The 15,984-nt window shown below is 36.2% G+C and overlaps 1 protein-coding gene across 3 annotated transcripts in view; it reads left to right on the top strand.

Moving 5' to 3' along the window:
* LOC114047355 (protein SCAI) overlaps positions 1–15,984 on the top strand; it is a 211,957-nt gene that overhangs the window by 169,761 nt on the left and 26,212 nt on the right. For all 3 annotated transcript variants that reach the window (XM_027868164.1, XM_027868163.1, XM_027868165.1), the window contains exon 14: positions 2,551–2,632. In XM_027868164.1, the coding sequence (XP_027723965.1) occupies positions 2,551–2,632 (82 nt within the window). The remainder of the gene's footprint in view (positions 1–2,550; positions 2,633–15,984) is intronic.

Genomic DNA, 15,984 nt, shown 5'->3' with positions numbered 1-15,984 from the left:
TCTGCCATCCAAAAGCCAACCTCTGCTCCAGACACAGAAGAGACACCATGGTTTAATGGAAAGGACACAGACCTGGTAATCAAGAGACCTTGAGTCTTCTCTTAGCACTTTTTTCCTGATCCCTCTGGTCAGGAATCATTTTTATTCCTCAGATCTTGCATAACACCTTATACCTCTCATATTCTGCATTCTAGTTATTTACTATCATTATTGCATGCTAGTATATGTGTAATATCCCACTTTGAGAGATTGAAAACTAGGGAAAGGTAAGCACTTTATCCTAATTCTATCTCCTAACTACTAAAACAGTGCTGTAAGTGACTGAATTCTACTATCTGTTTTACATGGTGCAAATCATAGTCTTGCTTTAGTTTCCTCATTTAAACAGTGACAAAGGTAAATCAGATAATCTCTAAGGTCATTTCCAATAATAATGTTTTATTAATATATAATTACTATTATTCAGAGAGAGTAAAGGAAATCCTTATTTATACATACAACATCTTAGAAATATGTGTAGATTTTAAGGTTTAAGGAGCTTGAGAATTTAAGTTGTACTAATGGTTTTTATAATCCCTTTCCTTTTTGACAAGACAAGCACTTGGAATCACTTTCTGAAAAACAAGAAATAGATACCCTCTCCTAAAGTTTATAGCATTTCAACTCTTTCTATTTCAGTGGGAAGGATTCTGCCCTTGGAATCTGGAGGCCTTGTTTTATATTTCACTTCAGACACTACTTGTGTAACCCTCAAGACTTTAGGTTCCCCAAGTTAACTTTTATTCTTTTCCTATTAAATTACCAAAGAATTACTTTATAGAACTAGAAAAATAATAACAAAATTCATCTGGAGGAATAAAAGGTCAGGAAAATCAAAGGGAATCTATTAAAAAAACAAACAGTGAAGGAAGAGGGCCTCGCAATACCAGATCTCAAACTATATTGCAAAGCTGTAATTGTCAAAACAGTTTGGTAACTGGGCAAGAAACAGAGAGGTTGATCAATGGAATAGACTAGGCATACAATATATAGAAACAAATGAACATAGTAGCCTAGCGTTTGATAAACCCAAAGATTTCAGCTACTGAGGTGAGAACTTGATATTTGACAAAAACTACTGGGAAAACTGAAAAGTAGTCTGGCAGAAAATAGGCATAGATCAACATGTCACACCATATACCAAGACAAGCTTACAATGGTACATGATTTAAACATAAAGGGTTATTTAAACAAGTTAGTGAAACATGGAATAAATTACCTCTCAGGTCTATGCATGGGGAAGAATTCATGACCAAACAAGAGATAGAGAGGTTCACAAAAGGTAAAATGGATGATTTTGATTACATAAAGTTAAAAAGTTTCTGCACAAAGCCAATGTAGCCAAAATTAGAAGAAAAATAGGAAACTGGGGGGAAAATTACAGCAAGTTTCTTTAATAAAGGTCTCATTTCTCAGGTGTATAGAGAATTGAGACAAATTTATAAAAATAGAAGCCATTCCACAGTTAATAAATGGTCAAATGATGTGAACAGGCAGTTTTCAGAGGAAGAAATCAAAACTATCAATAGTCATATGAAAAAATGCTCTAAATCACTAATAATTAGAGAAATGCAAATTGAAAGAATTCTGAGGCACCACCTCATACCTGCTAGATTGGCTAACATGATATAAAAGGAAAATGGCAAATGCTGAAGGGCATGTGGGAAAAAAGGTACATTGATGCACTGCTGGTGGAGTTGTGATCTAGTCCAGCCATTCTGGAGTACAATTTGTAGCTATGCCCAAAGGGTGATAAAACTGTGCGTATACTTTGATCCAGCAATACCTCTGCTAGGTCTGTATCCCAAAGAGATCACAAATAGGGGAAAAGGACCCACAATGTACAAAAATATTTATAGTAGTTCTTTTTGTGGTGGTAAAGAATTGGAAACTGAGTGGATGCCCATCAATTGGTGAAATGATGAACAAGTTATGGTATATAAGGGTGATGGAATACTATTGTGGTCTGAGAAATGATGAAAGGAATGTTTTCAGAGACACTTGGAAAGATTTGTCTGAACTGATGCAAAATGAAGTGAGCAGAACCGAAAGAACAGTCTGTGTACAGTAACTGCAATATCATAAGAAAATCAACTGTAAAACGCTTAGTAACTCTGATCAACATAGTGATCTACCACAACTCCAAAGCACTCATAATATAAATTGCTATCCACCTCCAGATAGATAATTGATGGGCTACAGTGCAGATTGAAACATTTTCTCACTTTCTTTATTTTTCTTGCTTCCCTCCTCCCCCCGAACATAGCTAATGCAGAAATGTTTTGCGTGACTATGGGTATCATTTTTCTTTCTCAGTGGGCAGGGAAGAGGATTAGGGAGAGAAAAAAATGTGGAAGTGAAAATATAAATAAAATAAAAATAAAAACTGACAAAAATTTAAAAATTCTTTTCCTTATGTATTAGCTAAAAAAAGGGGAAAAAAAAAGAACAAGGCCTGTAATATTTGACTTGGATGGTTGGGCTTACTGAGTTCTTTATTTCTCTTCCTAGCCTTCATCCTGGAGATCTCTATCCTTTTACCAGAAAACCTCTGTTTATCATTGTGGACTCGTCTAATAGTGTTGCATACAAGGTGAGTCCAGTAAGAGCTAGTGATAGTATGTTAGTCATAAAATTCTAGTCCCAGGACTCCCTTCTTTTTACTGTGTGTTTTGTGTCTTGCTTTTTTTATTTTATTTCTTTTACGCAGTTTGTATTTAGTCTTTCTTTTCTTTTGAGGTTGTGCATGCTAGTAAGGATCTGGTGCTATGAATAGAAACAAGAAGAACACTGCATGAATGGACGCTCAGTGGAAAGTAATAAATCCTGCAGAAAAAAAAATCAAGATTTCCACGATCTCTGGTGGGAGGTTCATTTATGTTATATACCCTAGGATGTCTGCTTTTGTGGAGGTGGGGATATTGTGGAGAATTTTTTTCTTTTTTTCTCACTTTTCAAAAATTTTTTTTACCTCCTGTACACCGTTACTTTTACTTATTGAGTGAACTTGCTGTGCCGTATTTTTGCCATATAACCTATTCAAATTATTGTCCTGGCATAGAGATGGATGACTGTAGATATGTACACCATTAAGGTTTTTTTTCAGTCATAACAATGAGATGATGATGGCAGTAGACCTTGAGTCAAAACCTTTGGTTGGCTTATACAAATCCTATAACTGGTCTGGGCCTTAGTTTCCTAATGTGTAAAATGAGGAAGTTGGACTGGACGGTCTTTTTAGTTTCTTTCCATTTCTATATTCTGTGAGCCTTTTGGTCCTATGTCTTATGGCAGTCATTTAACTTCTTCGAGGTTTAGGTTCCTTATCTCTAAAATAGGATATTAATGTCAGCCTGCCCTCCTCCTATGGTTGTGAAGATCAAATGAAATAATGGACCTAAAATGGTTTGTGAACCATCAATCAATTTGTCAGCTATTACAAAAATAGAGTGAAGTTATGGTACAGGATACTAAAATAAGATCTTTTATTATATACATTGTGAAAGTAAAGTTTTAGTTTTTTATACATAAATAAAACTTTTAGTTTTTTATAGTAGTTGAACACTTTATAACTCAATAATTATTATGATTCAAACTAGGTAATTCCCAGAAAAATGCCAACAAAAACTCTGGAGTCTACTGCATCTGTGTGGAATTATTTCGTTAGTGAACATTATGCCCAAAAATATGCAGGGTATGCAGAGCTGCCACTTTTCCCTACTTTTCATTGTATGTTCTCATATTCATGACCAGATCAGAGGAACTTGAATTTGCAGATTTATTTCTAGAGAGCAACAGGACATCTGTTGACCAAGAGATCTGACCCCAAATATGTTTCCCATCTGGTTTCCATGTTTAGTTTTACCTTTTAGGATTGAACTATGAATTTTAGTAGTGCTTTTATGCCAAGCCATTGTTAGTACATGCCCTGATATTCCATTCTGTTAATTAAATTTCAGGCCTTTCAGTTGCTAGGAAAGTTAGCTATATCTGTGTGTTTGTTTGATTTTGGATTTGGAGTTGTAATTACTCAGGGGTTTTTTGTTTTGTTTTTAAAGAGTGGAAAAGGATGGCTGGTGGCTTCTTTTCAGGCAATATGTTTTAAAAAGAAACTTAAACAAAACAAAGGAATGAGTTGATGTTGTATAATAAAAAAATAGAATATTCCTATGGACAAGTTGAAAAATGTTTCTCTAATGTAGAGAAGTTCCTTTATTTTGTTGTTTTAATGCAGCTAGGTACCATAGTGTTAGATTTTTTGAGTCAAAAAGACCTTAGTTCAAATCCTACCTCAGTTCCTATCTGTATGACCATAGGCAAGTCATTGAACTTCTCAACTTCAGTTTTCTCATCTGTGAAGGAGGGATTATAATAGTGCCAACCTTACGGTCTTGTTGTGAGGATCAAATAAGATATATATGTAAAGCACTTTGTAAACCTTAAACTGTTATATAAATGCTAGACATTTTTATGAAGAGTAGTAGTACTAATGACCTGTTGTATTAACTTCAGCTAATGGAATCTTGTGTCCAGTACTTCATTTTAAACATTTTCTCTATTATGAACTTAAATAATAACAAACACAAACATTTCCGTATACAAAAAAGAACAGGAAAGACGTCCTTCATGGAAGTTAAAAAATAAACTGAGATACAGCTTGGGGGAGACATGGCTTGACAGTAAGCAGTTCATTAAAAAAAAAACAAACACTCAAAACTTGGGGACTTTAGTTGAAGTGATGAGTTATCCATTCCTAGATGTATATAGGCAAATATTGAATGATGATGTATCGGCAATGTTGTAGAGTATATTCCCTAGTTGGGTGGAAACTTGACTTAGACGATGTCTAACGTCCTTTCCAATTTTAAGACTAAAACTTAGTTCAGAAAAGGAGATTGCATGAAATTCTATGACCTGAGCATTGGAAATTTTCTAACCTGCTATTCTCATCATTCTTGTTGGGCAGTAGCTAGTTATATGTTTAAGTGATACCATTTGTAGTAGTGGTACATTTAATGAGAGTAAGGGTGAAATGTTCTGAGCTATTCTGTGATGTGGTTTTTTGTTTTGTCTTCCTTCTTTCTTTCCTTTTGAAAGAAGAAACCTCTTGGAAGAACCGAAGTGTAATGAAAAAGATGGATCTTTGCCAAGAAATGATTTGCATCTTTGTCAAAATCGACATAATTATGCACAGAGCCTTATTTTTAAAGCGTTTGGCTCATCAGGCAGACAGCTGCAGCCTGTTCATAATTTCTGACTTTGAGGAAAACTACTGAAAAGTTAAAACTTTTAATGGCAAGAGGTGATTTAAGAAGATTGAAATATACTGCCGATGCTGATGCACTATCCCATTGTGTCACAGCAACATAGCTTATGTAGAGATGGCTTTGAGATTCAGAGGATCAAAGATCTGGAGCTGGGAAGGACCTTGAAGGCTACTTGGTCCAACCTTCTCATTTTACAAATGAATAAACTGGGGCCATGGAAGGTTAAATGACTTGACCAAGGCCAGATATATAGCCAGCATCAGGAAGAAGGAAGTCCAGGAGGTGGGCAGCCAGTATGGGGAGAATTAGTATTCAGGAAATGTCGCTGGGAGGTTACCAATTTAGGATGTCACGAGCTCCAACTTGCCAGTAAGATTTTTGGAGAATCATTTTTGACAATCAACTTCTCATGACAATAAGACCCTATTAATATTTCATAATTGCCAGTCTATTTGCCTGTAAATCTGTGTGTCAACTACTCTTCTTGCTCCCTGAGGAAAATGTGTTGATCTACATAGGCTTTCACTGTTCTGCCAAAGGCAGCGTAATGGCTTAAACATTGAAACAAACCCTTGTTCTTCTGTAGCATTCTGTTCAAAGTAGGAGCCTCCTGCCAGGGGTCAACCCTTTGCATACTCGCCTTTTTTACTTTCCCCATGAAATGAATTTTGAATTTTTTCCCCTTTTCTCTCCTACCTGCATATAACATGTAAAGTACAGATAATTTAAAGAAATTACTTAAACCATATTGATTTTTAACTTTTTTCACACAAAGCAGCTTTTAGTTTAATCTGTTACCCTCTCACTCACTTTTGTATACCAATGTGGATGTTTGTGCTACTTTTAATCTTTTGTAATACTTTTTATTTCTATTGCATTAATAATCTGTTTGCTGCTATTTTGTAATAATGTGTTCCATTTCGTAAGTCTCTATTAAACTTTGATATCTATATTAGGTTAATTAGACCAAGCCATTTTAACCTTTAATTTATGGCAGGCAAATTAGGGAAACACAATCCACTAGAACTCCTAAGTTGAATTAGATTAGTACCAAATAATGCAAACATATGATGTCTTTTCCCTGAATATCATTTTGTTAGTGTTTCTTTTGGGGAGGAGTTGAGTATGGTCTATAACACTTTGATTAAATGTAATTTTAAAAATTCTACTCTGCCCTCTTCTGTCCCTATGTTGAATTAACTTTCTGTGAGTGTTATAAATTATTACATAGGAGTTTGGGTTTGAATGTGATTTGTATTGTTTTCTGTGGTTTATATGAACCAGGCTAACTGACATAGTACAGACATACCTGGTCTATTTTTTTTTTAATGAATACTAGCTTCTTGTCGTCATTGCAAGAGGCTGTAGGTGATGAAAAAAGGGACAGAATCCATTCACCCAAAGTGTTGTGCTTTTACATAAAGTATGCCATTAACTGACAGCAATCTAAGCAAGAACAGGTCTTAACGTACATGACTTAAAGCAGAGGCAATGTTCTTATGTCTAGTGATGGATATTTGTAGTACTTCTCTAAGAATTTAGTGAGAAAATAGAGTAGAAAAGCTGTCCCTCATCTCTTTCACATAATCTTTTTTTTTTTTTTTTTTGAAATGTACAATTAAACAGTGGTTACTCTTTATTTTCTCCCAGCACATTTTTTTTACCTGAAAATGTTTTAAAATGTATTGCCCATTCAAATGAGCAGATTCTAAAATGGAAGCCATTCTTGTTTTAAAAGTATGTGTTAAAAGTTTTCTTTGTTTTCACTTCATGATATTGCCACCTGCAGGACACACATGAAGGTTGATAGACATACCCCAAAAGAAATAACTCACATTTCCATAGTTGTGAAAATTTGTCATTTCTCTATGCCATTGAATTCACCAAAGCATATTTTTTTATTCTAAAGCAGATCACTCAAAGCAACTCTTAATATTAATATGAAAAACAGTTACCCTGTTATTATGCTAGTTTCACGAAATGATGATCTTACTGTCAATATAAGCTTTCAGTTTTATTGCATAGAAGTTTTACTATTTATTGTTAAATTTGTAAGTTTTACCATGCATCTGTTTCAGATCGAGGTACTTACATGTTATATAGATAGAAGTCTTTTAAAATTTTAATTTATTTCTTTTGTTTTTATATCATCTACTTTCACATTATACAAGAGGGGGAGAAAGTAGTTCAGCACAACTATCTAACATCATTCACATCCTACTGAACTTTGATAGTTCCACACTCAAAGTCTCCCTTTCTCCCTTGCAAAAATAGCAACGAGGTGTATTCACATACCTCTTGGAGGGCCAAGCTTGGTTATTATAATTTCACAGCGTTCGGTTTCATTTAATTTGTTTTGTTTCCATTTACATTGTTGAAGTCATTGTGCATGTTATTTTCCTGATTTTCTTACTTCATTTTGTATTCATTCATATAAATGATCCCTTGCTTTTGTGTATTTATCATTTTAATAATTTCTTACATCACCATTACATTCATGTATTGAAATTTTTTTTGTCTGTTCCTCAAATTGATGGACATCTAATTTGTTTTCAGTTCTTTGCTACCACACACAAAAACATGTGTTGCCATTTTTCAGTCATGTCCAACTCTTCATGACCACATTTGGGGCTTTCTTGGCAAAGATAGTGGAGTGGTTTCCCATTTCCTTCTTCTGCTCATTTTGCAAATGAAGAAATGAGCTACAGAGAGATGAATGATTTGCCCAGAGTCACACAGCTAATAAGAATCTGAAGCTGGATTTGAACACAGGAAGATGAGTCTCCTGACTCCAGCCCAGCACTCTGTCCACTGTGCCACCTAGCTTCCCTAGCACCAAAACAATAACACACACACACACAAAATGCTGCTTTAAATTCTTTGGCATATGTGGAACTCTTATTTGAGCATTTGACATCCTTGGGGTATATGTCTAGAAGTAGGATCTCTAAGTCAAAGAGAATGGACCTTCAAGTCACTTTCTTAATATAATTCCAAATTGTTTTCTAGAATGGGTCTATATTAATTTACAGCCCTACCAAGAATGCCTTTCTGTGTCTTCCAACATTTAATATCATAACAGTGACAACAACAACCACAACAATAACAATAATAATAATAAGAAGAAGAAGAAGAAGATGAAGAAAAAGAAGACAAAGAAGAAGTAGCATTTATATATAGCACTTTAAAGTTTGCGAAGTACTTTGCAAGTATTATCTAATTTTATCCTCACAATATCCCTGGGAGATAGGTGCTATTATTGTCCCATAAACAGATGATGAAATTTAGGAAGACAGAGGTTGAGTGACTTGCCCAGGATCATACAACTAGTGAGTTTGTGAGGTAGAATTTGAACTCGGGTCTTCCTAATACCAGGTCTGGTATTCTATCTACTGTGCCACCTAAGTGGCACATTCTCAACATTCTCAACATTCTCAACTCTTATCTTCTTTCCCAGTTTGCTTGGTGTGAAGTTAAACCTCAGGGTTGTTTTGATTTGTATTTTGCTTGTTATTAGTAAGTTGGAGCTTTCTTCCATATGGTTGTTAATAATTTGCAGTTCCTCATTTCAGAACTGTTTGCTCTTATCCTTTGACCACTTATCTATTGGGAAATGGCTTTTGTTCTTCCAAATTCTGTTGGTTGTCTATATACCTTGAATATCAAACCCTTACTAGAGATGATTGATGTGAACATTTTCCCCAGCCAATGGTTTTTCTTTTTATTCTGTTTGCTTTAATTTAGTTTTGTGAAAGCTTTTTAATGTCATATAGTTTACCTGTCCAATCTCTTTTAATCTCCTTTATTTCTTTTTTGGTGATGAATTTGCCCACTAGCCATAACTGTAACCAGTACTTGATCTGGTTCTCTTCTAATTTTGTTAAGATATTATCTTAATATTCAGGTCACATACCCATTTTAAGCTTATTGTAGCATATGTAATAAGATAGAGTAAGCATTTATTAAGAGTTTATGATGTTCCAAGCCCTGCATTAAGCCTTCAGGACACAAACCAAAAAGCAAGATAGTCCCTGTCTTCAAGGATCTTTGGATTCTAGAATCTTCAAGGATTCTAATGGAGGAAGACATTTAAAGGGGAGCGTGCTCTGGAGCTGGCGGCCAGAAAGTGAGGAGGAGGCCAGGTTCTGGGGAACCTAAAGTGAAAGATTATCTATCAGAGCCCAGGTTGGTTCTAGAAGCATAGTCCATGGTTCCATTGGGGAAGATGTGGGGATGATGACTGGAGTGGAAATGGCATGGTTTGGAGCTGGTGGCTAAGGAGTACAATGGGAGCCTGATTGTTCTAAACCTAATTTTTGCTAAACTCTTTTCTAGTTTTCCCATCGGTTCTTGGCAAATAGGGAGTTCTTCCCCAAATAATTTAATTTATAACCCAGTGGGGTTATTGAGGTCAATTGGTTCTGATTCTTCCTTATCTATTTTGTTCTACTTTTCTACTTGTTCTACTCTTCTACTTTTCCTTTTTAACCATTTAAAGTTTTTATGATCACTGCTTTATAATGTAATTTGAGGCTTAGGAATGCTATTTCCCCTTTGGCCTTTGTTTCCATTGAAATTCTAGACCCTTTGTTTTTTTTTTCCAAATGATCCTTTTGTTATTCTTTTTTAGCTCTGTGAAGTATTCCCTCAGTGGTGTTTCAGTTCTGAGCATTTAAAATGTTTATAAAATTTTCAATTGTTAAGAGACAGGGACTTTTTTTGTTTTTTGAACGTCAAATATATTGAAACCCTAAGTTGTCCATGAGAGACAATGATAATGTACTTATGATTAGTGTTTAGCGATCTTGAAGTAAAGAATATATTGTAGACTGTCCAAAAGTAGAATGGACTGCTTTGCAATATTGTACTATTTTGGCTGTACCTAACTCAATATTGAAACAAAATGAGACACTCATAAGTCATCTACCAGTTAACAAAAAGGTTTACTTAGTTAGCAAGAAGAGGATCTGTAAAAGGATATGTAAGCACTGAAGCCATCTCAAGTTGATTTAGCTGACTGAAACTGCTTTGCCTGCATTACCCACCATGATGCACAGTTTAAGTCTCCAGGCACTCCTTCAGCTCCTCATGGTTACTTTTTACTCAAGCAGTGAGGCAGCAACATCAATAGCCTTTAATCCCCTGAACCAACCTAGTCTCAAAGAATGCCACAATGCTTTTAAGGAAAAACCAGCCTAACTTGCATAGGGGGAAGGGTTAAGATATGTCTTTTTGCTCTTGCCACAGAGGGGTTCTCCTTCTCTGAAGGTCTTCTTATAAAACTTGGATGCCTACTTTGTGGGGATCGTAAACTCTAAAAAAGAAGGAAGTGGAATAAGCATTTATATAGTGCCTACTTTGTGCCAGGCACTGTGCTGAGTGCTTTACAAATATCTCATTTGATCCTCACAACTACTCTGTGAGGTAGGTAATTATTCCATTTTACAGCTGAGGAAACAGAGTTAAATAGAAGCTAAGTGACTTGCCCGGGATCATACAGCTAGCAAGCATCTGAGGCCAGATTTTAACTCATGTCTTCCTGACTTCAGGCCCAGGGCTATCTCCACTGGGCCATCTGGCTGCCTTGTGCTACTCATGTGTATTAGAACAAGTACCTTCTAGAGATATTATTATTTTATTACATTATTTACATTTAGTTACATTAATTAACTAATTTTAGTTATGTAAGTTAACTACATGAATTAAGTAATTAGTTAACTCTAATTTAATTTAGTTAAATTTAATTACATTTGGTGTTAGGCTTCTGATTGATTAGGCTCAGATTGATTAGGGGCTGAGTGCTTGCCGCATGTCTGGGGTATCTTCTGGGTACTTCATTTGGGGGTGCTGTGAGTTCACTTTGGCCCAAGGAACCAGTTTCACTCAAGTCACCTGTGTTTAGAGTGATGCACTGTGGAAGCATAGCCCCACTATAGTCATCCCAGGACCCAAGTGAGTAGGGAGCTGTGATCAAGTGGTTTTTCTACCATTTTAAGAAAGAGATGGCCCTTCTGACCTCTGCCAAAGTTGCCATATCTTTATGTTCTTGATTATCTATCCTGTCAGTCTTCTAAGAGCTGGGCTCATATCATTCCTTTCCTTCCTTTTTCTCTTCTAACTGATTCTATCCCTGCTGGTTACAAACATGTCTTATCCTTAAAATACCTTTACTTGACCCAATGATATCAAGTTATCATCCTGTGTTTCCTTCATTTTGTGGCCAAACTCTGACAAAGAATCTTCTATACTTACTGCTTTCAATTCTTTACCAACCCTCACTTCTCAATCCCTTACAATCTGACTTCACCTCACAATTGAAAAATGCTGTCAAGGCTGACAGTAATCCCTTATGGCTAAATCAATGGCCTTTTCTCATTTCTACTCCTGCTTGATGTCAGTGAAGCTTACCAACCACCACCTCTTCCTCCTAGATGCTCTTCCTTGTCTTTGATGACATTGTTCTCTCTGGATCATAGCATTGCCTCCCTGACCCCTTCTTTTTAAGATTCTTTGCTGGCTTGCCCTCCAGTTGGAAAGGACCTCAGAAGCCAGCTAGATCAAGAATATAATTCTCATATTCTATGAGTTGGTTTGCTTGAATCATATTCTTTAAACAATCAAAAAGTATGCTTTCATGAATACAGTGGTATGAAAGAATGCTAACATGTTTATGCGTGAGAAGAAACAATTTGAGTTTTCTTTCCTTTGAGTACGTTGCCGGAGGAGGACCTTATGAACAAAAACTTTCCTTTTAAAAAGATCTTAATGTTGGGGAGGCAAGGTGTGTTCTCAGTGGATGAGTTGGAGTCCATAGGCATCTGCCAGTAGTCTCAATTTGTCCAAAGCAATACATCTTGTATATTCCTGGCTTGTTTTTCATAGCAATTTCAGCTCAAAGATGGTAGAGAAAGCAGTGGCTGAAACGGCTCCTCTGTATTTCATTCTGATTAATAAAGTAGAACGAGTTAGTAAAGTGAAAATGATTGGGACTCCTTGGAATCTTGAACATGATTACAATAGATAAGGAAACGCAAGCTTCACATAGTTAGTCATAAGCCCTGTGCTTTAAAAATAACCAAACTAACAGATATCCAAAGGTTCAGAGAATGCTTGAGTCTGATCTTCTGGCCAGAGACTCTCGAAGCGAGGATGCCTTAAGAGGAATAGGTCTCAAAAATGAAAATGAAAAAAAATCTAAAAATAACCAAGATGAATCAAGATCCTAAAATAAAGTTAAGTGATCACTGTAGCTAAACAGATTTTTCTGAGATGTTGAAATTTTCAAACTACACATGCACAAGATAGAAGGAGGGCTATATAACTAAGAATAAATATGAAGACGTGGCATAGCCCTATTAGAAGAGTGTCAGCGAAGTAAAAACACAGAAGGAGCTTTTAGAAATATTTAGGGACAATAAAGAGGATTTGGGTTTTGTTTTGTTTTTTAAATTATACTTTTTGCTAATGAACCGTGAACTAGGACCAGAATTGAATAAGCAAAAGTGATCAGGGTGGATTACATGGGGGGAAATTGCTCCAAAGTCAGTCTTTATAATACCACTATTCCCATAGTATAATAGCAAATCATGTTATACCATTATCAAAAAAGAAAAACATATATAAGTGACCTAAAGGATAATGGAAAGATGCACACTCAGTGTAAGGATACAGAAGATTACCAGTAATGATTTGTTCACCAGTATTTTGGTTCTGGAGCTTGTCCAGAGAAGAGTGATTTGTTGGTGAAGAAGCTAGGGACTATGTCACAAAGGCTCAGGTGAAATAATTAAGTGTGGTGGGCCTGGAGAATAGGAGGTATTGTGTGTGTGTAGGGGGAGGGTAATAGCATGGGGTGACATAATATACTTATATTCATGTATTTGAAAGGCTATTATACACCTGGAGGGAAGATTTGACACATTTTGTTTGGCTCCAGAATAGAACTAGGAACACTGGGTTGAAGTTGCAGAAAGTCTGATTTTAGCTCCATGAAACTTCTAAATAAAGCTATCCAGAATAAGGATGGGCTGCCTCTTGAGGACATAGATTCTTCACTGGAGGTCTTCAATTGGAGACTGTGTGACCACTTTACAGAGATTTTGTTGAAGGACTTCTTGGTCAGGTGTAGGTTAAATTAGATGACATCTGAAGTCCTTTCTGCTTTTAGCACCTGTAATCTCCAATAAATGATCATTGCCTCTTCACTTAAAGACTGCCAGTGAAGGACAGTCCCTGGCCAGCACATTCTAATTTGGGACAGCTCTACAGTTTCTGCCCCCTTGGGCCAAGAAAAACAAGTCTAACACCACTTAGAAAATGAAGGTCTTGAAATACTTGAATAGGGCTATTCTGTCCACTCTTAGTTGTTTTTTCTCCAAACTAATGCTCACTTTCTTTTGCCTGTCCTCATAAGACAGGATGTTCCTTTCACCGTCCTGGTTGCAATCTTCTGAACATACTCCAACTTGCCTACTTCTTTCCTAAAATATTATGCCTATAAGGGTTTCTACAAACATGGGCTGATTAGGGAAGAGTATAATGGAACTATTCCCTTGCTTTATCTGGATACTATGCCTTTATTAATGCAGCCTAGCATAGAATTAGCTTTTCTGACTGCCATGTCACACTGTTGAGCGATATTGTGCTTGAAGTTCACTGAAACTCCTAGACCTTTTTCACAGGAAATGTTATCTAGTCACATTTTCCTCATCCTGTACTTGTGAAATTAATTTTTTAACCCAAATGTGAAACTTTGTTATTATCCATGTTAATGTCATTTTATTTGATATAGCCATCATTCTAGCCTATGGAGATTTTTTGATACTCAAATTCTATTGACTCTCAATATACAGTCATCTATTGTTAATAGCTTTCCCTTCAAGTTTATGATCTGATTCCCAAGCTCCTCACATAATTCCTTCTAAGTCTTTAGTAATATTCTCCTGTGACAGTATAACATGTTTTTTTTTAAATTCTCTTGATCCTTACTCAAATGATTCTCCCCTTATGTACCTGGATTTCTTAACATAATGTAATATAAATAGGTAATACTAACTTCTCCATTTAAAAAAATCTATTCTTAGCATATCCTACCATGTTATAAGTCCCATCCTACCAATTCTCATTGTTAACTTTGAGGTAAATTTCCCTTTCTTATGTCTGATTTACCCTGTTTTATTACCCATCCTTTGTAACTAGACAGGGTTTTATTGCTTTCTCACAGTATTCAGGCAAGTAAGTTTTTACTAGTCCTCATTAGGTGTTCTCTTTCCCTTGCTAAGAGCTTATTATTCCTAAGTCATGCTCCAAAAATCTAGATCCTCTTCAGATACTGTCTTCCTAGCTAGTTGTTCACATTCCATATCTTCCTTTTTCCCCTAAATCATTTAACTTAGATTGGAATAGAGATGGAAGCACCATTGTGGTCCAGAAGCATTCAGGTTTTCTTCTCCTCTGGGATTTAATAATAAGCTAGATAGCTTAATGGATAGAGTTCTGGGTCAAGGGTCAGGACAAACTCACTTCAAATCCTACCTCAGTTGCTTAGTAGCAGTGTGACCCTGGGCAAGTTACTTAATTGCTATCTGCCTCAATTTCCTCCCCTATAAAATTGGGATAATAATGACATCTGCCTCCCAGGGTTGTTGTGAGGACCAAAGGACATAACAGTTTTAAAGTGCTTAGCACATAATAGGTACTTAATTGATGCTTGTTTCCTTCCTTCCTTGGCGATCTAGGTTTCTTCCTTCTGGTTTGTCCTCACATGTTATCAGGTTTGGCAGTTTGGAGGATGTTCTCAATCACATCCTGGATAAAGGCCTCAGGAGTTGACAGGCCTCCCTCTTGTTTGTGCTAGGTAGATAGGGCACCTCTCAGCATGGCGTCACTAACCACCATCTTTGTTTGATATTGGATGTTGTAGAACAGTGGTGTCAAACTTATAGAAATGGATTGCTGCAGCCCACATATTGACTTAGGAAACCACAAATGAGTATCATCTGTGTTGTGTTATATTTTTATTTATTTTGTTAAACATTTCTTAATTACATTTTAATCTGATTTGGACTCTCTTGTGAGTGCTTGTTTGAAACCTGTATTGTAGAGAGCATTTCTGTTAGTTACAGATGTGACTGGGAACCTCTGAGGTCTCTTTCTCCTCTGAGAGCCTCTGACATGGTATAAGAGACTTCATCAAGGACATATATAACCAGAAAAGAAGTTGAGCTAGTTATGGAGTGAGAATGACATAGTAGATGAAGTCTGCAAGTGCTGCCCTGTTATCCACTAAATAGTAAAAGAATCAGAGGCAAAGTTACTAATGAGCTTTAAGAGGGTCGTCTGTGGAGGATTTACATACAGACTTGGACAAGAATTTCATAGAGTGAGAAGCTGAAAATGAATCCATCAAACTAATCTTAGATCAAGAGAAGGGATGTTCCTATTGCTTGGGTCAGTGTTAGGGGCCAGGGTAATACCCAAGTTCCTGAACCCCTAGACCTCATCCATAGGGAGTAACTAAATTTCTGGATATATATGTCAGTTTAGAGGATTTCTGTTTTCTTTTCCACTCAGATTCTCAGCACACCATGTAGACCTCAGGTAGCTCCTGCATTTCCTTAGGGTTGGGAAAGACCCATGCCCCACAGGCCTACATTCCCTACTCTGTGACTCAAAATAT

This window comes from Vombatus ursinus, unplaced genomic scaffold, assembly GCF_900497805.2.
Source record: "Vombatus ursinus unplaced genomic scaffold, bare-nosed wombat genome assembly UNPS02014786.1, whole genome shotgun sequence".
NCBI lineage: Eukaryota > Metazoa > Chordata > Mammalia > Diprotodontia > Vombatidae > Vombatus > Vombatus ursinus.
This window is presented reverse-complemented; position numbering and strand designations above follow the sequence as displayed.